Raw genomic sequence first — 26627 nt, 5'->3', positions numbered from 1 at the left:
TTCTGCTTGGTGAAACTGTTGTGTTTTTGAAATTTTCCCCTTATATATTTATATTGCTCTTGTATAGTTGAAAAGTCTCCCTTACAGGGTCGGGCGGCGGCTGTGCTCCTCCTCCAATTGGGGTGATCTGTCTACCACGCTGACGGGCTGCTGGGCCTGTCCTGCTGGTCGGTCGCAGGTCTGCCTACCTTTCGAGCGTGGGTGGCGGCTCTGCTCTGCCCCTACTCCAATTGGGATGACGTGACTACCGTGCCAGCGGGCCGCTGGGCCTGTTCCGGGCGCGTGGGAAGGCTCTGCTCTGCCCCTACTCCAATTGGGGTGACGTGTGTACCACGCCGGCAGGCCGCTGGGCCTGATCCCCCGGTCGGTTCAAAATATTGTTTCTAATATGGCAGAACAAGTCAGAGCATGCAACCTCCCAGGAGTACACACAATGGCAAGTAACAAAGACATTTGACCTCAGGATATTTTAAATGTCCCTTCCTATACAGAGTTCAGTTTGTATATTGGACCAAATCCAAAAGCAGAGCTAAAATGGATATAGCTGAGTCTCTCTGCTGAGCATATGAGATAAAAGTGAAAAAGGCAGTTCAACTCATAAGGGAATTATACTCCTCTCCCATGATAATTTTCTCTTTGCTTTGATAATTATGGGGGTTCCTAGCAACCTGCCTATTTTCCACTCACATGCCTCAGATGGTATCTTATTCATCAATGTGCCCAAACCCCTTTCTCAGAGGGCATCCTCCATGCCACACAAGAAATCTGATAAGAAACTATTCTCAAACACATGTGGGAAGGGAGGAATCCCCATGGTAGATTTTGTCAGTCTCTCTAGTCTTTCAATAAAATGATGATGAAAGATTTCCAGACATTTAACACTGACCAACAATGTGAAAGAAAATAAATTAACAAAAGAACAGCTATTCCAAAGAAAATGAAACAGGCTAAAATGTATAATAACAAAAATTTTTTTTAAAAAAAATCTAATTTGTATTTTCAAAGAAATTTAATAAGCTGTTGAATCTACAAGCCAAAACAAGGTTACTGTGAGAAAAGAGTAATTACAGTAGTCCTTGGAAAAAGAGTTCCTTATAATTAATAATGAGTATCAAAATATAGTATTCTAAAAATAAAATTAACAAATTCATAATAAAAAAACAGAAACAGACAAAGGAAGAATAGTTGAGAGGAAAGGAACACAGAATACTCATGTAGAAGGACCAAGTAATTTCATAAATGAATAGAAAAATTGAAGAAATAAAATCCTCTGAAAAATACTGAAAGAAAATTATCCTCAGTTAAGGATGAGAATTTAAATTACAACACCAAAAAGCTTTGTAAAGAATGTGTTCAATATAAAAATCAACATGACACAAATTGTAAAAAGGACCAAAGTGTATGATTATCACATTCTGCTTGTGAGATGAAGATATACATTCCTTTTGATTAAAGCAATGACTCATGTGAACCAATTACATTTTCACAATTGGGAAAACTGGGTATCTGATCAAAAAGTTTTGTGTTTGAACAAAAGGTTCTATGATGTTTTAACAATTAATAGAAAGGTAAAAAAACAATGCTGCCCTAGATACAGGCAAATTGTCTTTAGGTAATTCAGAACTGAGACAAGCCCTCTTCAAGTTTCTAACAGATTTTACTTAACATCTTAGAAGAGATGCTTCATTTACTAAACTTATGCAAGTCAAAATAAATCACGACAAAACTGAATGTTTTTCATTATCCTAACCTATTTTTAACTTGAGCAGATTGTTTTATACACAACAAAATTTGAAGAATCCATTATTAAAAATGTGGCAGTTCCTTCCATTTTAGTTTTCTTTTGCTGCCTATTAATCTGAGTAAAATAATATCTAATAATATTTTCTTAGAAAAAAGTTAAATGATTATATATAGGTGGTAGAACTGGGATATTTCCTATTTTCTTTTATGTATTTATTATTTCCCCTTTTCATTCCCTACCTCGAACCTTCTAATACCCTGATTATTGTGGCTGCACTGTAAGATAAAACAACGGACTGATGTGTATTCTACCTTTGATGTATTCACTGATGGTTGGACAGAATTGACTATGTCACATGTTCCATGTAAGTGGAAAATAGTATTTGTTTCATCTTCAAAATAGTGATAATATTTAATAATATTTGCCTTATCCTGCTTCATTGGAATATGTTTACTATCCAAACCCTTATCTAACAGTTGTCAAAGAATTGTCATTGGAAGGATAGAAAAGCCAATTCTTTTTCACTTATAATGGCTTAGTACCAAATTAAATATGTCATGCTTGAGTATAGGAATCTAATTCTTAGAATTGCAGCCTTGTTGCAATAGGATATCAACAAGATATGGGAACTTATCAAATAGTTCCAAATTTGGCTTAGTATATTTCACTGCCTCTTTTAACTTTTACTTCTCCCCACAATGAATGAAAGAATAACTAATGAGTGGACGAACTAATAAAATAGGAATTCAAATGTGATTTGCCTGACAAAACTCTGTCAGTTTTGCAAGTGTGATATTTAGAAAATGCCAGACAGGAAAATAGCTTTCCTAACCTGAGGAGGGAAATAACATTTGGACTATTATAATCTCTTTGGACTCTTGGTGAGAGAAAATTATTTAGATAACAATTTGATCAAATCAAGAGACCAGGTAAATTTTTCAAGTGAATTGAATTACCATCCATTGAGAATTGATAAATTGGTAATGAACAATAGACTTTAATAGACAAAGTATCAAACAAAAGAATTTTCCACATCAATTCCACTATATGGGAGTCTGATAGGCCTTATCTTCTCATATTGATGATTGCCTGATGAATATCTAAGACACTTTAGATAAAGTTAGATCCTACAGCATTCACTCATAGAGTCCCTCACACTTATAATTGGTATCCTGGGGTCACTTCTATTACTTAAGAATTCCTAATTGCTGGAGTGCAAGCAGCTGTTTTCTTTTGATTTGCTGTTCACTATTCTAAGAAAGCATTCCCCAAATATACTCTTGACCTGCTCCTCCAACCTTCTGAGCATCATGTTAGAGAGTCTTTTTTTGACTACTCTGTATAAATTCCCAGTGCTTTCTCATTTTCCTGATTCCTTGACCTTCCTTTACTTTCTCCACAGCACTTATTACCACCAGAACTATGTGTGTTAGTGTATTCATTGTTTACTTATTATTATTCATTTTCTCACAATAATGTAAGCTCCCCGAAGAACAGGCATAGTCATTTCCTTAGCCCTGTCATTATCATGAACCGAGAAAGCATCCAGGAAGTCCTTGCTATATCAATAAATGCAGTCAATGATTCCTTTTATATATTTTTTTTTATTTTAAATCCAATAAATATTGTAGAAGAGGTCTGACGTTGAAGAAAGTCAGTCAACATTTTCTACTCTTTACTATTGAAAGAAAAAATTTTGACATTGTAGTAGGGAGGAAAGAAATTTCATCAGAAGCACAGATAAGTTCATGCCAAGAAAAACTGGGAAGTTAAAGTTAGCATCAGGAGCCTTGTTCTTCCAACTCAAGAAATCTGAGGAGGGAAGATGGCAAGACTCTCCACCCCAGCTATAATAGCAGTGACACACAAATCTATTCTTCATGTCCATTATTGTCTGCAGTTTGCTCTTTTCAGAAATGACAAATCTGAAGCTCTTTTGTGGAACATATTTCTTTCTGCTGCTTTCAGGCATATGCAGATAAGAGGAGGATTCAGGTGTTTTTCGAACACATCTTCCATGACTGTTGCATAGACTTTGACTGCAGAGCTTGGCTGCAGATGTTACATTAACAGCATAGTGTCCCAGAGGCCCTTGAATAGATTGTTGCACAGATAAGCAGGTCTCCTACAGGAAAAAATAGAAATCTGCTTAAAGCACTCTCACAATGTGGTTCTATAATCCAGGTGGAATTAATGCCTGAAGTTTTGCAGTTGGTAAAGTGAAAGAAGAAGAGTATTTTCATTGATTAATCATTTAAGTAAGGATAAGCTTAATATGTTCACAGAAACGATGAGCCACGCCTTTGATTGGGAAGAGTCTTATCCAAACAAGTTTTGTATCATTTCTAGGGGGAGATGAACATGAAGATCATCTGGAGACAATTCCCTGAGGTAAACGGAAGATTCAAATGAAGAATCATAAAACAGAATAAAGCTCTTAATGACAGGTAGTTAAACAAGGTAACATTTGGGAAAATAGCAGGTTCTGAAAATCATGTGAGTAATATTATTTGTTTCAAACACAATTGATCTGAGCCAGTCTCATACTTCATTTAGGAAAAAAATATTATTTTTAATTAGGACAAGGCTCCCTGTCTGAGCCATCTGAAGAGGTTTCTAAGAATGATGGAATAAAATAAAACAAGAAAACAATTGGACTAAAGAAGGAGGAGGAGGCGAAATAGGGAAAGAGTAAAGAAAGAAGGGGAGGGGAAAGATGGAAAGGATTTTGGGGAGCTATAATTAAGAGAGCATAAACCCAAGCAAGTACAATCAAATATAACTTGGGTGTCACCTGGTCTTTCTCAATCCCACACCAGGAAACACCTTGTTCACTTAACTTCCAGAATATTACATTGCCCTGTTTTTCTTTAGCCAACCCACTAAAGCTTCTTCTTAGCTTTCTTTAGCAGCTTCTGCTCATCTTTTCTATGTTTTGATTGTGAAGTGTCTTAGGCTCAAGTCTTGGACATTTTGTCTTCTATAGCTATACACTTTCTCTGGATAAACTCATCCCAACTCATTGCTTTAAGTATAATTCCCAAACGTATAATCTCCCTGACCTTATCCCTGAACTAATTGCTTACTCACCTAATTATTTTATATCTCTATCTGGATGTCTGACAAGCATTTCAAACTTAATGTACTTCAATCTAATCCACTGACCCACTTTCCACCCTACAACTCTGGCAGCCTTATTCATCTTTGCACGTGCCAACTTCCTCTTTTCAATGCCTCAGGAACAAAACCTTGGAGTCATTCTTAACTGCTTATCTATTCACATTTAGTCCATCAGCAAATCCTTTTCAGTATACCTTCAAAACATATCCAGAATTCAACTATTGCTACCAACCTGGTTCAGGTCACTACCAAATCTCACCTATTGCAATAGCTTCCTAACTAGTCACTCCCAATCCATTCAAAACACAGTATATATATAAGTTAATAATAAATGAGGTAAGCCAAAATTTCCTAGTTTTGCGCAGATTAAAAATGCTCTCCCAAGTAATAATTTGGTCAAAGAAAAAAATTTTAAATATATTTCCAAACAAATTATAAAATAGCAATTAGAACACTATGTCTTAAGATTTACTAATACAGCCACAGCAATTTTCTGCATTATAAGCCTAACCATAAATGTTTTTGCCAACAGGCAATTCAGTCATTAATTCAGAAACAAGGCTCTGTGGCACTGCCTTTCACTTAGACCATTCAGCTGTGCAGCCCTGTTAAGTGCTAGCTGATAGGGCACTAAGAGGTGCTCTTCCTACCTATGCTTTCCTCCATGCTTCCTGTTACTCCAGTTCTCTACATCCTCAGTCACCTTTCTATTCTTGGAAGCTCCATTGTAGTTGCTACTTGTTTCATCGGATGAGTGGATTTCCTGTCTCCATCTCATTACCAGTAGCTGGTCACCAGTTTCCTAGGACTCAACAAATGGCATTTCACCATTACGTCAAACACTGCTGAACTTCAGGGTATCTGTTCTTAACTTCTAATTTAAATCTTTATCCAAATAAATATACCCGACTTATTCATTTGTTTCCATTAATTCAACTCTCTTTTATGATTTACAAACTCTCAATAAACTAGGGGGAAAAACAATAGAAAACTATAGGGAAAAAATGAACTTAACTAACATTATAGTCAACTGTGGGAGGTTGGAGACTTTTCTTCTAAGATAAGGAAAAGGACAATGATGTTTACTCTGACAATATAGTACTAGAAGTCATAGAATAATTAGGCAAGAAAAACAAAATAAAATGAGTCCAAATTGGAAGATAATAAGTAAAATTATCCTGTTTGTAGATAATAAGATCCTATATGTATAAAACCCAAAAGACCATACACACACACACACACACACACACACACACATAAATGTAGTGATAGAAATAAACAAAGTCAGTAAAGTTGCAGCATACAAAATCAACATACAAAAATCAGTTCAATTTCTATATACTCATAATGAATCATCTAAAGAGGAAATTTAGAAATCAATCCATTTTAGAGGAAATAGGAATAGGAAAGACAGTAGAATAAATCTAATATAATTTCCTATATACAAATATGAAAATAGCTAAGTGAATCCCATCATCATGCACACTCATAAGATTGGGATTATAATTAGAATAAGACATATTCCATGCTTGTATAACTTCATCAGAATGGAATCTACTGACATGTATAACTAAGAAGAACCAATTAAAAATGAAATAGCTTCAAAAAGAATAAAATAGGGGGGCTGGCATTGTGGCTCAGTGGTAGCGTGCTTGCCTAGCAAGCGCGAGGCCCTGGGTTCAATCCTCAGCACCACATAAAAACAAATAAAGGTATTGTGTCCAACTACAACTAAAAAATAAATATTTAAAAATAATAATAAAATAGGAATAAACCAGGGAAGTTAAAGATTTTTACACTGAAAAAACACAAATACATTAATTAAAGAAATTAAAGGACACAAAAATAAATAGACATCCCATGTTCATGGATTGGAAGACATAATATCATTAAAATTCACATACTACTCAAAGTGACTTACAGATTCAATGCTATTCCCATAAAAATATCAATGGTATTTTTTTATAGAATTCGAAATTTTTTTTCTAAAATCCTTATAGAACCACAAAAGACCCAGAAAAGCCAAAGTGTTCTTCAGAAAGAACAAAACTGGAAGCCACACACTTCCCATGCAAAGTATGTTAAAAAACCACTGTAACTAAAACACTATGGTACTGGAATTTTAAAAAGAATATATAGATCAAAGGAACAGAATAGTGTCCAGAAATAAGCCCACATATACATGGCCAACTGATCTTTGAAAAGGGTGCCAAAAAAACACTATAGGGAATAGACAACCCTGTCAACAAATAGAGTTGGGAAAACTGGTCTAAATGAAGCTGGACTTCTGCATTACACCATACAAACAAATCAGTTCAAAATGGATTAAAAATTGGACATTTAAAACTCCCAAAAGCAAATATAGGGTAAAAACTCTTTGGTATAGATTTTGGCAATTATTTCTTGGGTAGAACAGCACAAGCACAGGCAACAAAAGCAGCAATGTACAAGTGGGACAGCATTGAACTAAAATGCTTCTGCACAGCAAAGGGAGAGCAAAGCACTTAGCAGAATGAAAAGAGCCCATGCAATGATAGAAAATATAAGCCAACTCTTATCTCTGATGAGAGGCTAATTTTCAAAACATGGAAGGAACTCCTACCATGACTCAATAGCAAAAGAAAAACAAAAACATACACATATTCAAATAACCCAATTTTTAAAAATAGGCAAAGGACTTTAACAAACATTTCCCCAAATAAAAGACATACAAATATCCAACAGACATAAAAACATGCTTGGCATTGTTAATTATCAGGAAAATGTAAATCAAAATTACAATGAGATAACAGCTCATACCTGTTTGGGTAGCTAAAATTTAGTAATAATAATAACAACAACAACAACAAAAGTTATTGAGGTTGTAGAGAAATTGGAACACTTTCACCCTGTTGGTATGAATGTAAAATGGTATAGGAGCCATGGGAAGAGTTATGGCGTTCCTCAAAAGATTAAAAATAGAACCACCATATGATTCATACATACATACATACATACATACATACATACATTCATGTGGATATATATCTGCACATAGTTATGGGTACAGATCCAAAACACTTGAAGTCATGATTTTGAAGAGATCTACACAACCATATTCACTGCAGAACTCATGATGAACAAGTATGAAAACAATCCAAGTATCAACAGATGAATGGAGAAAGATACTGTGATACATATGTACAATGGGATGTTATTTACCCTTAAAAAGAAGGAAATCTTGCCAGGTGTGGTGGCACAGGCCTGTAATCCCAGAATCTCAGGAGGACTATCGAAAGTTCAAAGTTCAAAGCCAGCCTCAACAACTTAGTGAGGCCCTAAGCAATTTAGTGAGACCCTGTCTCTAAATAAAATATTTAAAAGGCCTGGGGATGTGGCTCAGTGGTTAAATGCCTCTAGGTTCAATCCCTGGTACCAAAAAAATAAAATAAAATAAGAAGGAAATCTTGCCATTTGTGACAACACAAGAGTGAATCCAGAAAACATTATGCTAACTTAAATAAGGCAATCAGAGGAGGACAAATACTGCATGATTTATACAAGTGTTCTAAAAAGTCAAACTTATGGAAGAAGAGAATACAATAGTAGGGGTCAAGGGTTAGAGGACAGAAAATGGAGAGTTGTTATTCAAAGATTCATTCATCTTAGTTACAAGTGCTAGAGATGTACTGTATGACACAATATCTATAGTTAACAGTATTGTGTTAGAACTTTGCTAAAATTTTTTAAGATAGATCTCATGTTAAGTGTTTTTACTGTGAAATGGGAAAAGAAAATTTTTCATAAACCTTTACATAAAAATAGTTTACTTCCCATGCATATTTCTGTCACAGTAATCAGAAAAATAAAGAATAATTTATGGAGCATCCACCTTCAGTGTAGATGAAATAATTATTTTTTAAATATTAGATCATTTTCTTTGTCCTATGTACAAATATTTTCTTTGTCATGTCATATATAATGGCATCATACATAATATATAGTGTATTATAATATATAATGCCACTTCGTTTACTAAAATTCCTGCATATTCAGCTTAATTCTAGTTCTATTTTTATATGCAGAAGCTGAGACTCCAAGAGGTTAATTAATGTGCCCCAAATTAGACCTGCAGAATGAAATAATCAGTCTCTCACTTTGGGCAGCCTGATGAGGAGGGTGCTCTTTCTACACCTATGCTAACTATGGTGGTTGGTATAAAGTAGGTGCTCAAACAATGTCAATCCCTATACTCTTTGAACTTCATTTAAGTCAGGTGAGCAGACAGTCAGTCACCAATGGACCTGATGTGAAATATTTTCAAGCCACTCTCTAGAGTGTATTCAAGAGGCTGACAGAAATAATTGCTTACCTTTGAACCAGAATATTCATTTCCTCCCCACAATATTATTCCTGCTGCCCCCAATGCAGCACTTTCACCAATGGTGTGCACTAAGTCCTCCTAGAAAAGAGAAGTATCAGAAGCATTTTCTGCCAAATCACATTTAGTCATTGATAATTTAATAATATAAGGCTAAACCCATCAACTGTGGTAAAGAACACATTAATAATGTCATCTCTGTTTCTAAAAAGACTACAGCAGAACTAGAAAGAAGGATTCTGCCTTGTATTCTTAGTTTATTCCACAAATAGTTATGATGTTCCAGGCAATATTCTAGGCAGTAAACCAGATTTCAGTTCCCATACTTGAGTAAATTCTTTAGAGTGATGTTTGAGACAGACATGTACACAAGAAGTTGCAAATGTAATAAATTAATAGCTATATTAATAGCACCCAGAAAGCATATATAAATGAGAATAAATTCTTGATTCTGCATAGAAGAGTCTGAGAGGGCTTCCTTGAACAGGTGAAATTTCAGGTAGGTCTTTGAGAATGAGAATGAATTCACAAGGCAAAAAAGAGAGAAAGAGTCTTATGCCCAGAAGGAAGATACAGAGGCTCATATGCAAAGAAGAGCATTGTCTACAGAGAGAATTGCCAGGAACGCCTTGTGGTCAACCACACGTGTTTGGGGAGAAGTGAAAGCACATGAATTCTTGTAGATAAGCAGAATCCAAATGCAAATTAGACTTCATGGATTACTGTTATATTCTACTGTTCTTGTTTGTAACATTATTCCCAACAGATTATAGACACTCAATAAATTATTTTAAATGAATAAATACTAACCTACTCTTTTTTTCCCAAAAGGATTTGTAAAAGTGGCATGATTTGAGAAATCTGTCACTTGAGTAATACCTTAGTGAAAACACTTTGGTAAGCCTAATAAGTGTCTTAAAATATTTAGAGTGGCCTTTGAAAGAAAGATTTAATTTATTCTATGCTGTACCAGAAGGTGAAATGGGAACTAGTGATCTGAACTTAGACAGAGGCAAAGTAAATTCAACATACTCAAGAAATTTCTAGGCATTAATATTGTCCCCAAACAGCAGTTCTCCTTCTGATACAGCAACCACCCCACCAAAAAGTGCAAAGGCAGAAGCCAGGCCAAAAAAAAAAAAGGATTCTGTGTGTAAGTAGGAAGTAGATTAGATACAATGCCACCGTGATGCTAGAATTCTTTCTCTCCTAAATTTATTAAATCAACTCTCCATTTGCATAACACTTAGAAATCCTTCAATGATAAAACACCTAGTCAATAATATTTCAGTCAATAGTTTAAGTTTGATATTTTTAGGAAGAATTACTACTGTTTCAAACATAAATGGTCTAAGAAAGTGAGCTGTGTGTTATTTTCAACAGTTCTATATAGAGTACTAAAATTATAGAATGGTTGGTTCTCAGGTATGAATGGATATTTAATAGTTTTTGTTACATAGCCACCTATCTAATGACTGCATCCTTACATTAATGTCCTAAAGTGATGAACACTTGCAGTGTCCACAAACTCATTATCTTCCAAACAAGTTCATCCCCTCATCTCTGCATCCTGCTTTGGCTTAAGCCTAAAGACAATATCTATTTGTATAAATCACTTTTAATCCCATGATACTACTAGCTCACATTGTAGACTCTTAAAGAAATAATCAACATGATCCATGCTAAGTTTTCAGTTAACCTAATAAATTAAAACAGAAAAATGTAATACAATGAAAAATATAACTGGTTCAGAATTTACCCAGAGCTCCATTTAGTATGAATCTGACTTGGAGAACTGCTGTGTATGCTCTCATATTAAGAAGCTGATTTTGAAATGTATCCCTGGTTAATATTAATCTGTTACATTATTTAACTTTAAATTTAAAATTGTTCTGCAAGAAACCATTGTGAATCCTAAGCTGATAAGAATCATTATCCAAAATCTCTAAGCACGCTTTTAGTTGCCATCATTCTGTTTCAGTGGGTTGACATTTGAAGAAATACATGCCTCTAATAATAGAACTGCATTCTATTATCAAGGGGAAAATATCCCACAATGTTTCTTTCTAGACTTTAAAACATTCTACTAAATTTATATTTTTTTAAATGTGAATAAATGTACCTTTTCTTACCTCTGACAGAACTTCAATACTTTTCAAATAAAATGGTCTGGAAAAAATAAAAACTGGCAAAGCATAATCTTGTCTAGCCATTTCAGCAATTCTCATAGCTTCTCTAATTCGATAATGAACAAATTTCAATGCATTTAAACTTGACTTTAGTATTTTATCCAAATATATTGAAGGAAAAAGTGCTGTGCTTTTGTTCCACAGCCAAAGGAGCTGGTCATTGCGGAAAATCTCACCATTTGGGCAATTACCTGTATAGAACTCTGGGTTTATCCTGTAATCATAATTGTAGCAATCTGGATAGAGATAAAAGCCCCATAAATGTTTTGGTCTCATTTCTAAAGCCAATGTGAGAGTGACATTCATAAAACTCCTTCCAGCCTTTTCGAATTCCTGTTGGGCGACTGTTTTCACTTTGGCTTCTGGCCACTCAGGGTGATGCTGTCTCGTGAAGGCTAAGGAGTGCTTTTTATATATTATTCTGCTGCCCCAGTTCCTCTCCCACTGGGGCTTCCAACCTTCCCAGTCAATAATAACAAGTCCTTCCGACTGCCACCAAGAGACAGCTTTGGCAATATCTTCAGCCGTTTTCTTAACGTGTTTAGAAAGGCTCATATTCTGCGGTATTCCTCCATTAAAGGTTTTTCCATCTTGGGAGAAAAAAGGATAATATCCCAATTCATTTGGATAGAATATGGCAATTGTTGATCCACTGTGAGTCTCTAAAGGATTTGATATAATGTTAAATGATTGAAGGTTCATATTCACCTTGAAGAAATCCTTACAATAAACTGTCGAAGCTGCCCAGAAAATGTTGAAAGGCTGGTCTTTGATCACGGGAGGCATTGCTGGTTTGAGGGCTGATTGAGTGACTGTGATGAAAAGCAGCAGCACCCCTGAGCGGGTCACCCCCAGGTTACACATGGCTCGTACTTCTCAGCATTACAGCAGTCCCTTAAAAATGAGAAGAAGAAAATTATACAGGATGGAGTCAAATGGTACACAATAAATTGAATATTTTAAAAGATGAGGTTCAGTGATATGTAGGCTGCATTTATACTTTCATCTGAATAACGGAAGAAAAAGGAAACATTTTTTTTTCCTTGAAATGTGAAGGGGAAAGATCCAGTGAATAAAAACTTCCTACAAACCCTCAACTAAGGAAGTTGGATGGTTTGACATAACTTTCTTATGAATTACTGGAAAAGTAACTCCAGAGACATGCCCAGTTGAAAATTAACAACTATTGCATTTTAGTAGATTTTAAATGAAAGAGAAAGAAATAACAAACTGTTCTAAGCAGTAAGTAAAGAATATCTTTTATGCAATTTGAAATGAACTGGCCTCAAAGGGTTTTTTTAAATTGTTTTTAAAACAGAGAGCAATTATCCTTAGAACCAGCGTAGGCAAAACAGTGATGCTAATTATTTGTTGTTGATTATGGATTTTGGTGCCAGCATCTTCTCTGGAACACACAAATAAGTCTAAAAACCTGTCAGTTCTTTAACTCCATTGTTTTTCCATGAAGAAACTGGACTATTTTCAGCAGTTAAATTCCAAATGAAACTTGGCTCTGTAGTCCCCTCTAACAAGTCAGTTGGGACAAAAACTGCCAAAGAACCTTCCCAGAATACAAGGACTATCTCAGAGTTGACACATTCCTGTCAGTAGGATCTCACCTGAAAAGCATATGGTTGAGGTTATGTTTCCAAGTTATTTTATAATGTACTATACAGTTTTTAAATACAGGAACCCAGAATTTTTTCTGAAATAATTAAAATCAGTGTCTCTAGCGAAAGAGTCAAATATTACTTCCCGTGTATGTAGTTCCTACTGTCATTATTTAATGTATTAAATGTAGGAAAAGACACCAGCCAAAATTACAAAACCTAGCACCCCAAGTTTGTAAAGAAATTCAAGGCTCTCTGTATGTTGACTTTTTATTTTATTTAATTAGTTAGTTACTAGAGATTGAACCCAGAGGGTCTTTACTACTAAGCCATATCCCCAGTACTTTTTATTTTTAATTTTGAGACAGGGTCCTTCCAAGTTGCTTAGGGCCTCGCTAAGTTGATGAGGCTGGCTTTGAACTTGTGATCCTCCTGCCTCAGCCTCCCAAGCCACTGGGATTACAGGTATTTGCCACTCTTCCCAGCCATATATTGATTTTTTAAATCAACAAATGTAAATGATAATTTACTCTTAAATTGGTTGGATTTTATTGAGACAGTGACTTTGTGTGGAATTTGTATGATGGCATCAAATGAATCTCTCACTAGAAATGTCTTCAGAGCCTGCATTCTTCTCTAAATATGGGACCTGAATGTGACTCCCTGAAAAAGAAGAGTAAACATTAATCTTTTTCTTTGTTATTCAGGGGAATGAATGTAACAGTGCCTACTCTCCATGAATATTATTCATTACTTCCCTTTTGTCATGACTGCACATGTTTGGCATAGATGCCTAATATACTGTGACACGTTGGAAAGAAAGTTTTGTTAAATGTCAGATCACGTTGAACTTTTCATAGACAAGTAGCTAAAAGTTTAATGTATGTACTTTAATAAAATCTACTTTTAATTTTCCTTTCTAGATTTTAATCATGTTTTTTCCTTCTGTTATATTTTTTATTTTTAATTTTTCATATTTGAATATATAAATATACACAATCTATCTTTGTCACTAGTTCATGGAGAACTTATTAAACATTATTTTAGTACTATCTTGGTCCCCATTATGCCTTTTATAACAAACATCTACTACAGTAATAAAATTATGAATTATGAATTTCATGACTCTTTCAATATAATGAATTCTTTCCATATGATATTTGATATTTACTGAGATTTTATTCCTTTTATAGCCATTTTTGCAATTCAAAGTATAAAACTGATCTAAGTAATCCAATTTATAACACATATACACACTTATAACATTTGAATTTATTGATTATTCGATACGTTTCAGGCAGTGACTCAGGTAGGTAAAGGTATGCCATGGTAAAACCAACATAATTCTACACATCTCAAAACATTATAGATTGTAAAACACAAAATTATAAAACTACATACTATAAGTTAAAATAGAAAAAAAAAATCTAAATTACATTTGGCATGGCAATGACTTCTCTGACATAACACCAAAGGGATGATCCATGGAAGAAACAGTTGATAAACTGGTCTTCATTAAAATTAAAAATGTCTGCTCCTTAAAAATATGACAAGACAAGCCACAGACTGGGAAAAGACATTTACAAAAGGCACATCCAACAAAGAGTTGTTATCAAAAATGTAAAATTAAACAAGAAAACAAAGAATAAGATTTTAAAATGTGCAGAATACTTGAATAGACATCTCACCAGAGAATGTACTAATGATACATAAGCAGATGAAAAGATGTTCAACATCACAGGCCATTAGGGAATTGCAAGCTAAAAAAAAAACAATGAAATACCACTATGAACCTATTAGAATGACCAAATTTTAAAATAATTCCAACTCCAAATGCTGACAAAGATATTGAGCAACAGAAAACTAATTCATTGCTGAATGGGACAACCACTTTGTAAGACAGTTTGGCAGTTTCTCATTGAAACTAAATATATTCTTACCATAGGAACCACCAATCATAGATCTTAGCATTTCCCCCAGTGATTTGAAACATTATTAGTTTTATTACCTTTTTTTTTTTTTTTGAGACAGAGTTTTGCTAAATTGCTGAGGCTGGCCTTGAACTGGTTATCCTCCTTCCTCAGCTTCCCAAATTGCCGGGATTAAGGGTGTGCTGCCACTGTGCCACTGTGAACAGCATTACCACTTATATAGTAAACTCAGATCTAGTTACACAGAAAATCAAAGTATCAACAAATAATTTGAAATAATAGGCAAGCCTAACAGAGAGATAGATAGACAATTACGTATAAAAGTCATATATGTTTCTAGTCACCAACATGATTAAAGATGGAAAAATGAAAGAGAAGATTCAAAATGTGTATCAAGATACACTTTGGGATACCACAACAGCTGTACTTCTTCCTTCTCCACCCTTGCCATTCCCAAGCAGCACTGCCTGCATTGATCTACGTGGTTCCCACATCTCCTAAACACTTAGGGAAAGGAGTCTGGAGATTAAGAGGGGCTTGTCTGAGATCCTGCTTAGGAGACCCCACCTCCATCATGGAAAATGAGAAGTGATTACAATTATAAACAGAAATGATTATGTCTAAGACAAAATATTTTAAATTCCCAGTAAGAGTCCACTGATAAAAAAAGAGATCCATAATTTCTCATTCATAGCCAAGATTCTTAGAGATCTTAACACATGGATTTGACTTGGTGAACATTGAGAGTTGATGACACTGTGTTGATGACACCATGTCTAATGCTAAAGATGAACACAAAACCATTACCTCTAAGAAATTCAGTCTATTATGTGGAGGGAAGGTGGGAATGTATATGCACATTGGATACATGCGCATGCATGAGGTAGGAACAGGGAGGCAAGGGATTTGTGTTTAGGATACCTGGAAGAATGGGATGAATGATGATTTTTCTCTTTTCAAAAACTAGTTGGTAAATTATATAATCATTGCATTAAATAGAGAACATAAAAGGACAAAATCAGGATTAATGATATTCTCATTACTCAAAAGATATTTTTCTGGGCACCCTTACCTTACAGGCACTTCTCTTCCTACAAATCCACATTCTCCTAAGTTATAGCAGCATCTATACTGGGTTAAAATGTAGTGTTCATCAGTCCAGACACCCAGGCTTTCTATGAGCTCCCAGAGGAGCAGCCCCTTAACATCATCAGAAGTACAGATGCATCTTCTGATCTGCATGGAGCCAGAATGATAAGAGAAAAACTGAATCTGGCCTGTGGATAGGCTTCCAAATTTATAGGACCTGTTACATGAAATTTAGGCTTCTGAGAGTAGTGGAAGATAATACAAATGGTATGCAGTACACTCAAAGAATAGGTAGGTTGAGTTCCAGTGTCCAAAGATCAGAAGGAACAGGTACAGATACAGTGAGAAACTGAGCTTGATCATCTCCTGACCCACCCTGACTACTCCTTTCGAGAGCATGAATATTCTAGATAAAAGAGAGCCAACAATTCCCCCATGGAACTAAGAAAAATCTCAAGCTTCCCAGCTACCTGGGGAGATAAAAGGGGATCAGTATTCAATGGGCTGGAGTAGGTTGGCAGTCACACAGAAAGGGCTGGGACAAAATTGCTTGGCGAACTAAGATCATAGGGCATAAAGTAAATCCAGTGGGTGTAAGGGAGGCAAAGTTGCTAATTAAATGAGAAACTTCTCTCTCCCTTCCTTTAATACTCCTTTAGGTAAATCTTGGAGATGTTCCCAGAGCAAAAATTTAGGTCTGTGAAAACTGGAATTGGTAGTATTGCTACATATGAGAATCATTTATCCTAGATGGTAAGTCAGGAAATATATGTGCATAACCACACTTGGCATACACTTCTTTGCAAAAACAACAGTGTCACACTATAAAATGCAATTTGCTACTGTGTTTATTCACATCAGGTGGCTGGTAGTTTGTGAGAATAATCAGCTTGGTTAGGCAGGGAAAACAAGCTTCATTTTCTTAGCATAAAAATGTGGTATAGTGGTAGGCAACTACAAGATGCAGTCCAAGGATAAGACAATCGTAGAAATAACCTACATGTTCTGTGGAGGAAAATCAGTTCCCTAAGATGCTGAATGAGTTCAAATCATGAAGATATCAGATGTAGTTAATATCTAGACTAGCTTCACCAGAGGTGGAACCTAAGGCTTGATACATAAGCAGAAATCACAACAGGTTGACGTTTCAAAGGTACTCTAGAAGGAGGGGATAACAAGAGGAAAGAGGTAGAAAAAGAGAGACAAAGTGCATGTACAAGTGGTAACAGACATGGATTTCTGAAGTGGATGTATCTTCAACTGGACATGAGGAGTAGGCCTTCAGGAATTTTTCTAAAGCATGGAGTTTTGGGTTGAGGTAATGGTTGGCACAAAGGAAAATACCTGCAGAGAAAAGGTGAGACCAATAGATAGGATTTTGAGTAATTACCTACATTTTGTTGAAGAAGAAGGGAAAATATTCAATGGTACAAAAAAAATGAAGAACAGTACAGTGAATCTAAAGATAAAGGGCATTTAAGAAAGGTGAAGTGTGGAGATGAGGACCAAGACAGGCAATTTAGCCAAGGTGAGCAGATGTAGAAAGAGGACCTCCAACGAAGCAGTGTTACAACAGGAAAGGGAGTTAGTGTAAGTCCATCCAGGAAAGGCCGCATTCTTCCTCACACTCAAGAGCAGCTCTGTAGCCTCTCCATCCCTCTCTCTGGAGATCCTTTAGCTAGAGGAAAGGGAGGAATACTTCCAAAGAATGGAGGCCAGAATGGGACAGGCCTCTCAACTTCAGGTGCTCAATTGAATTTACTCCTGAAGGACTAACAGAATAGAGCAACACCAGATTTAGTCACAGTAAATAACCAGGTACATGGAGCTGAGTGTCTTTCAGTCTGGAAATACCAACAAGGTCAGATGTAAGGTAACCCCGAATAACGCAGTGATATACAATTGTATATGTTTCATAATCTAAAAGGTATATCTTATTTAGAACGGTGCTATATCTTTCAGTTATTTATTAAGCTATCTTATTTTTTTCAAGCAATTGAAAATAGATATTTGTTAATATTTGGTTTTGCCTTTAGTGTCTTTTGTTTCTGCCTTATAATGAAAATTGTAATAATAGGAAGGTGTTCAAAAATAACATATACTCAAAGCTGTACTCTTTTGTAGGAAAGTCATCAAAAGAATTATTAAAAAAAATATTTCCCAATTTAGGATCTACAAGTTGGGTTGTATTTTTAAATTTTATATTGATAATAAACATAGGTAAAGAATAAACAAAATAAATAAGGTGGAACTTGATTTATTTTCTAATAAATGCATTGCTAATGCATTCCAAAAGTCATGAGTTCAATTTAAATCTGATTACTTATTAACAAGTAAACAGAAGATTCTCAAGAACTACTAAGGCATTCTTTTATATGTAAAAATGAGAAGAAAGCTCTCTTTTAAAAAGAACATTTTATTCCAAGATTATTCCAAGATATACAGTAAAGGAGAATGTGGTGAGGGAAAGGATATATTTAAATTTAATTTTCTAAAAGTCCATATGGACATATAAAATTAGAATTCTGAAGTCAACAAAAGCTGTTTTATATACAATATCGGAAACTTTTACAACAAGCATCTGGGGAAGGCTTTCTTTTCAGAAGTATCGAGCATCGCATTGGCTGCTTTGGCAGTGCCAAACTTGGAGATTATGCTCAGTTTCTTCTCTCAGATTCATTGATCAGCAAAGTCACTTCCTCTCCACTGAGAAAGAATCAGAGAAGAGGTAAACAGCAGATGAAAGTGTTCCTTGCTTTCTATCCTGGAAATTCCTTCCCCTTTAACTATGAGATTAAAAAAAAAAAAATGTGTTCCCATCACACCTGTCTATAGAGTGGCCAGACATTCTGGCTTACCAGGGACAGTTAGAACTTAAATCCACTGCTCTACTGTGATATTTTATAGTGCATCTTAAAACCCTCAAATCTGTCCAATTTAGACAATAAATTATATGGGTACCAATTGCTCTACATAGACTCAGGAGAAGTATGATACCAAAAATACAAGTATCTCAATACTTTCTTCTTAGCTTACAAAATGGAGAAATGGAATATTGAGGGGGGACAAAGATTATAAAATCAAACATCAAATAAAAGTGGGGACATCAAAAAGATATGATTAAAAGTAGTGATATCATATAGACATGATACATTGATTCATTAACTTCATTATTCATATATGAGAGTTAATTTAAACCACTTAGAAACAAGAATAGGTTTTTATAGTTATAAATTTAATTGTACAATTGTTAATCATCTTCAATAAATCAATGTGTCCCTTTTCATTTCCTCTCTTCATGAGAGAAAAAGCTTCAGATAACTTTTGATTCAAGCTAATGAGTACACTGAAATATTTAATCTCTTTTTGAGAGGATGGTAAACTACATGGATACCAAATAGACCAAAAATTCCTTTTTGAGATTAATAATTCCTAATTCTAAATAATAATAATAATAACTCCTAATTCCACTCTGACTCACAAAATTTTCCACTTAAATTAAAAAAAATAATAATAGGTTTTACATTTTTAGTGTATTTAGTAAGATTTCTTTAGGTGCTTCAGCAGAGAAACCAGAAATGAATGAGAAATAACATGAGAAATGCCTAAATTAATCATATACCCATCAGTCAATGAGGGACAAGGAAATGGGTGTGGTTAAAGGAAGATTCATGAAATCTACTCTCTAGGAATTTATAACCTATTGGATGAAACAGACATAAAGGATGATATTGCACAAAACATTTTATCTCAAAATAACATTGAGATTTCAAATGGATCTGATGCCAGGAGGGATTGTTAAACATGCAGAGAAAGGGAGTGATTGTATTCTAATTAAATCATAGCATTTGATGTACTTATTTGATTTTTCAAATACCAAAAGAAAGTCAACATCTATTTTTATTTTATAATGAATTTGTGTACCAAAAAAATGTATTCAGAAAAAAAAAAAAGCTATCTTGGTATTGAAGTTAAAGATAGATCCATATTAAAACGCAAGACATTCCTTTGGTAGAAAATTTATCTGGTAAAAAGAACAAAAATAACAACAAAAAAAAATGTGGAGTCAAAATGGTTAAATGAAAAACTCTTAACAAAAACGTTAGCAAAAAGATTTTTGGTTGCCCTTCAAATTGTTATATTTTTTAAATTTCTATTAAAAAGGAGACTAAAATAGAGAATTGGAAAATGTTGACTAAATGGGATCTATGAAAATAATATTTTTCTATATTGCTTTTTAACAAGAAAACTAAAATTAAATGAAGACATAATAGTGTCTTTGTGTAAAGCAATGAGGAAAAGAAAGAGAGGAAACTATATTGAATGGGAATCAGTCAGAGGGAAATGGCATTACTTTAATACTAACAGACTCTGTATTAGTCTACCGATATATTTAGGGTTAACACTGAGGTGCGGAGTCCTTCCCCTGAGTTTTTGTATAACCTTTTACGGTTCTCCCTGTTTGTGTTTCCAGCTCCCTTTAGTCTAGTTTCTAGTACTGTGTCTTCTTGAAAACTTAAGCCAGAAAATGAGACTTCTCTGCTCAAAGCTCATATATGGCTTCCAATTTCTCTCAAGGTCTCACATAATGGGACATGGTTACCTTTCTGACTTCCTTCCTATTTCTCCTCCCTGAATCACCCGCCAGTTGTATTATTGCCCTTAATGTTCCTACAAATGACTAAGCATGTGCTGCCCTCAGAGCCTTTGCTCCAGCTCACAGATTGTCAAAGGTGGCCCAGGACTCTTTAGAAGATCTGTAAGGTTTTAAAACCAACTCTGGGTTCTTTAACAAATTTTAAGAGTGTAAAAGTTTCCAGAGACCAAAACATTGAGAATCACTGCTCTAGCAAGTCCACTTCAGCTCAGAGGGCTCTCCCCTCAAGTGTCTGCTGGACTATTTTTACACTTTCTTCAAGATTGACATCCTTGTGAACCCACAGTAAATTGGAAATATCCCAATTTGAAAATGCACTGACTATATTTCCATAGATCTAACCTACCGCACATCATAGATTAGCAACCCAAAGCACTTACAGAGTGTCAGTTGCTAACTATTGTGATTGTGTGGCTGACCAGGCACAAAGGCTAGCTGCCCCCGCCCAATATGACAAGAGAGACTCATATGGCCTACAGCTAGCCTGGGGAAAGCCCAAAATTCAAAATTCTAAGTATGGCTTCTACTGAGCGCATGTCACTATTGCTCCATCATAATAAAATTGAAAAATCTGCATCTCTGTTTCCTGGTTGTCACGTCCTGTGCTGCTTTCCTCCAGCACGCCTTTCTGCCATGATGTTCTGCCTCACATTGGGCCCAGAACTATGGAATTTGGCCAACCATTGACTGAATGTCTGAAACCCTTTCACTTGACAATCAGGAAAGAAAGATGAACCTGCTCTGCTAGAGGTATACTCGAAAACAGGTTGGACTTCTCTGATCCAACATGAAACTGGACTGAGACTTTTTACTTATGGGAGCAAGTTCATGGACAATGACCAGCAAGCAGATAGCTGGGTATGTCATAGTTATGAAAAAACAGGTCTTAACCAAGATCAGAATCACCTCTTCATCCCTTTTGACAAAAGATCAGGAAGAGAGAAATGACAACGGGATGAGTTATTTGTCCTTCAGTTCCTGGGCCACAGAAATGAAGGAATCCAGACATTGGAACTGGTACCAGCAACTCTGAGAAATGACTCTCTCTCTCAAGGCCACAAATGAATTATGACTACTGATAAGGCACAGCTGGAGTATAGCCTTGGTATTTCCTCTTTCAAACCACACTGTTCCCACAAGCAGGCAGAATCACTGCCTCAAAAGTCTGGTGTCCACTGTGTATTTTCATCTGCTATCAAAGAAATAACACCACTTTCTCCTTTTTCTCAAAAAGAAAAGAAAAAGGAAGGAAGGAAGGAAGGAAGGAAGGAAGGAAGGAAGGAAGGAAGGAAGGAAGGAAGGAATCTGAAAGTCAAAGCATTATATGTCAAGGACTTCTTGTATTGAACTCTCCATTGGAGGTCTTCTTCCAATCCCAGATTTTGATTCTCCCTTACCCTGCTCTACTTTTTCTCTTTTCCATGACATTTATTATCTCCCAACACACTGTATAATTGTATTTATGATATGAAATGAAAGTTTAGGGGTAAATTTTCTGTTTTCCTCACTGATATATCCCAAGCACATGGAAGAGTGTCTAATACACAGCAAATTGTGGGACAAATGGATGCGGAAGAGTTGATAAAAAAAAGAGTTGATAAAAATTTCCAAGACATGTTGAAGCAATGATTTTATAAAATGAAACAAACAATACATACATTCAGCACTATTTAATAAATAATTGGGGAAAATTCTTAAGTGTTTATATATGTATACTAATATGTGTATTAGTATACATATTTATATTTATATGTCAATATGTATATATAATGGAAAAAAGGAACATGATGATAACTTTATCTGAAGAAAGACACTTTGGAAGGTTTTGTACCAGCAAACATAGATTCCAGCTTGAAAGAAACATACACCAATTTCATCAGAATATGTTAGCTAGAACTTATCCACATGGCCCCACATAATGAAAAAAGATATAACCCAAAACATAATCTTATCTTATCTGAAGGCAGAAAGCTAGAAAAACTTGATTAATAGCACTACTATATGCTGCAGTTGTGTTTCAAATTTAGTAAAACAATGTTTGACAAAGTTTTATAAATTCCTTGTGCCAATTGGTTCAGAAACATAATGATTATAAAAAGTAAATTAATGCTAATCTCATTATGAATAATAAGTAGTTCATTCCTGACATATAGAAAAAATGGTTAAGATACGTCTCATTCCTTATAATGAACCTTATTAATGGTTTAGACTTGACGACTTTCATTCTGTCCTTACCTCTTCCCTTCCTTTCTTCTGTTTTGTTTTTTCTCTTCCTCTTTTCTTTCAGCAAATATTTATTGACCTTTTCTATGTAACTGTAAAGATTTTAGGTAGTGGGAATATAAGAGTGAATAGACAAGATTCCTGCTCCCAGGGAGCTTACAGTCCACCAGGGAAACCTTATAAACAACAGGTAACAATTTTTAAAAAATCAAAAGTCATAGATTGTGATAAATGTTATCATGGAGGTAAGCATATGATAAAGAATAAGAAAAATAGTCAGGAAAGCCTTTCTGATGTCTGAGTTGATCTCTGAAGGCTGTAAAGGAGCCGAGATCTGGAGAAAGAGAATTCCAGACACACAGAACACATGCAAAAGTCCTGGCATAACTGAGAAATATGAAGAGGGCCTGTTGCCTGCAGCTGTCAGGAGAGGAAGAAAGTGGTGGGAGATGGAGTTAGACAATCAGAGATCAAACCACACAGGGCGTGGTTCAGGAAAGTAATGGATTTAGGTTTTTAAGAACAATAGAAAGTCATCAAAAGCATTTTAAGCAGGAGATTGAAAAGATTTATTTTATGTTTTTAAAAGACCACATTAGCCTCTTGGTGAAAAATTAGAATGCCCAGGAGACAGGATGCTAAATGCAGAAATGCATTTGGTTTTTTATTAAGTTTAAATAATGGAGAGGCAGAGAACAGAACACTCAACATGTATTTGGTAAGAGATATAACAGATTTCCTGCTGGATTCAATATAGAGATGAAAGAAAAGACTTAAATGCTGAGTAAAATAGCAAAATGGTGAGGCCATTTTTTTAAAATGTAAGAAACAGTGAAGAAATAAATACGAAGTGTGAGTAATCAAGAATTCTTTACTGAACATACTGCATTTTATGTTTCCTAAATATTCAAAAGGAAATGTCAGGTATTCTGCAAGTTTTAAGTTAACATGAACATTTATTAAGAACTTATGTGAAAGTCATTTATGGAACATCTGTGTTCTTTTGTATGTGTAGCAAGGTCATAAGTTTAACTCATACTAGAATGCATAAAATGTAATTTATTTATGTTGTTTCTAACTACTTCATCCTTCAATTTAAATCCTCCATATCTGAGTAGGAAAAAGTTAACTAAATGTCCAGTTATGTTTAAATTTAATCCAACCTAACATTTGAAAAATGTTCTTTTTTTCTGAAATAAAAATTCTGGCTCTCAAAGAAGAATGGTCTCCTCCGTTCTTCTACCTCTTCTTCCAAGAGGTATGTCCAATGTGTCCATTGGATATGTCCAATGTGGGGCAAGTGGGCAGAGCTAATAAACCTCCTGGCAACAGGAAAAAGTAAGTGGTCTTGAGTATCATGTCCTCGGCCTCAGGTTTTGATTCAATGCCCTTTATCCACCTGGATGCTGTTACTTACCCTGGTGATATTTAAGACTGAAGTTTGAGTCTGGTATGACTGTAATTTTGTTTTTCTGACCTCAGTGATAACCTGGTGTTCTGCACTATCTTCTACTGGTCCAGCTAACTGCCCTGAATCTGGTTGTGCCTCCAATGTAAGGTGAATCTCTTCTAAAATACCTATCTCTTTAAAATGCTGTGGAGACTCCCTCCAGCAAGCTCTCCAACTGCTGCTCAATATCCTGAAGTCAGTCTATACCACAGGCTCAAAGGCTGCCAAGAAAAACAGATCTCCAGGCCTTCTTCTGCCTGATCATAGTTCATTTTTATGTGACTGTGCTCCATATTGGCACACTACAGCCAGCATATTTGCTTCCTTTCAGAGTCTCAAAGATTGAGTAGGAGGGTGAAAGTATACCTCATCACTCCCTGTGTTCTCTCACTTAATTGAATAACAGAGCCAAAAAAAAAATCCATAGAGAGAAAACTGCACAGGGAAAGATCTGCTTTTCTCTCTCTCTCTCTCTCTCTCTCTCTCTCTCTCTCTCTCTCTCTCTCTCTCATTTCTCTTCTTATTTCCATAACTCACCTTAGATCAAAAAGAAGCAGATGTTACCCTATACAGGGTCTGACAGCCACAGGTAGAAGGGGTGACATCCTTCCATCAGTGGAGAGCTGGGTTTATCTGAGTTCTACAAGCTTACACTGTTATTGTCTTGACATAGAAACCCACATTTATATGTGCAGAAATTTTATTTATTATTTCTATTTGCGTTCTGCATATCACAAATTTTAAATTCTTCCTACACAAATGGAAGCCTTCTTAAAACCAACATAAATACCATGAGCTTAGGAAGGCAGCAAAAATTATATTATTACTTTTCCAAATGTTACTCAAAATATATTTATTATTTGATGAAATCAATCCTCATATGAAATTTAGTATCACTCCCATTTTAGAGATGAATAAAGTGATGTTTGTGAAATTTATATAATATTATAAAATGACATTTCTGGGACTCCTGCCGATTCTATCTAGGAAACTCCTGCTAAAATGCCTTTTCTTAAATTGTTTCCAATTAATCCTGATAAAAAGGAAAATAAAAGTCAAGGATTTAAAACCAATACATAATACAAATGATACAGAGTGACTTAAAATCGACATGCTACCAGAAACTCCAAAGGCAAATAATCTGAATCAAGTAACATATCCATTAGGAATGGCATGAGAGAACAGCATAATATTGCAGAGAGGAAGCTGGCTTTATTCATAGTCCTAAAATATAGTAGCTTAATACAACAGAAGTTTATTTTTGTTCACATTACGTCTCCCACAAGAGTCAACAGAACTTTCTGTTCCATGAAGTCACTCAGAGACCCAGGCCAATGGAGCTACCATCTTGTTACTGCACCACCCTGAGCATTGAGCTTCCTCAGTATTCTACACAGAGACACAAACTTGAGAAATTTGCCTGAGTTTCTCACTCCTCAGCCTGGAAATGGTACCCTTACATGAAATAGTATTTCATTGGTCAAAATTTGTCTTTTGCCTATCTAATTTCAAAGGAACCAAGAATGTAGAAGAGTAAATGGAAGATTTGACCTTCCTCTGTTACAGCCTCATGAACATGATTCACATACCCATGCACCTGCCCCATCCTAATTTAAGCTTTCTTTTCCAAGGTTGCTTTTAGGTTCAAGATAAATATTACTATCCTTTCTACCTCATGGTTAGAAAAAATTATGGCTAAATCTTTATAAATTTTTATTAAAGACTAAATAATGGCTCTAAGATCATCGTGGGTTATTTTTTTAAATGAAGCAGTATTTATGTGATGAGGAAATACACTTACTTCTACATCTTTGAAGAATAGAGCACCAAGAAATAGAAGGTTGGAGGCTCTGTTGATTGTAGTTTCTATAACCAGCCTACCTATAATTGCCTGGACTTACTTCTGGTTTAAATACACAAAAGGAACTGAAACATCAGGCTGTGTTGCAACTAGCTCTCCAACTACCAGTACTGGGTTTCCAATTTCAAAATTCCTATTGCATCACAAAGTCTTGAAGAGCAGAATATTGAGACTTGAATATTAACCCAGGTTACTTAAAACTCACTGTAAAAAATTCCCTTCCAGATGAACTGGCTGTCTTTAGGAAATGAAAGGAAGTAGCACCATCTGGTGGTAAAAAAGAAAGAATTTAAGGAATTGCTGACTGAGGAACCTGCAATTTTAGGCATTCGCTACAATTAGTGTTATTACCATAGATGAAGTTAAATTTCCAAGTAAAAGATTTTTGAAAGC

At 35.1% G+C, this 26627-nt stretch overlaps 1 protein-coding gene across 1 annotated transcript; it reads right to left on the bottom strand.

Annotated features, from left to right (window-relative positions):
• Positions 1-3340: 3340 nt before the first annotated feature.
• On the bottom strand, positions 3341-26283 carry LOC107144607 (hyaluronidase 4). Its single transcript, XM_015488432.2, has 4 exons — positions 26175-26283; positions 11357-12307; positions 9216-9305; positions 3341-3869 (listed from the first exon to the last, which is right to left on the bottom strand). Exons 2-4 carry the CDS (start codon positions 12275-12277, stop codon positions 3423-3425), a joined length of 1458 nt encoding a protein of 485 aa, XP_015343918.2. The 5' UTR covers positions 12278-12307; positions 26175-26283; the 3' UTR covers positions 3341-3422.
• Positions 26284-26627: the final 344 nt, after the last annotated feature.

Source organism: Marmota marmota, unplaced genomic scaffold (assembly GCF_001458135.2).
Source record: "Marmota marmota marmota unplaced genomic scaffold, marMar, whole genome shotgun sequence".
Lineage (NCBI taxonomy): Eukaryota > Metazoa > Chordata > Mammalia > Rodentia > Sciuridae > Marmota > Marmota marmota.
The sequence above is the reverse complement of the archived record's forward strand: the minus strand, read 5'-3'. Positions and strand labels throughout refer to the sequence as shown.

Excerpts from the sequence above, each read along its gene's own strand:
- LOC107144607 (XM_015488432.2), bottom strand. The coding sequence starts at position 12,277 with ATGTGTAACCTGGGGGTGACCCGCTCAGGGGTGCTGCTGCTTTTCATC. Across the intron at positions 9,306-11,356 it reads GTATTGAAGTTCTGTCAGAG|GAGGACTTAGTGCACACCAT; the intron begins GTAAGAAAAGGT and ends TCTCTTTTCTAG. Across the intron at positions 3,870-9,215 it reads ATGAATATTCTGGTTCAAAG|GAGACCTGCTTATCTGTGCA; the intron begins GTAAGCAATTAT and ends TTTTTCCTGTAG.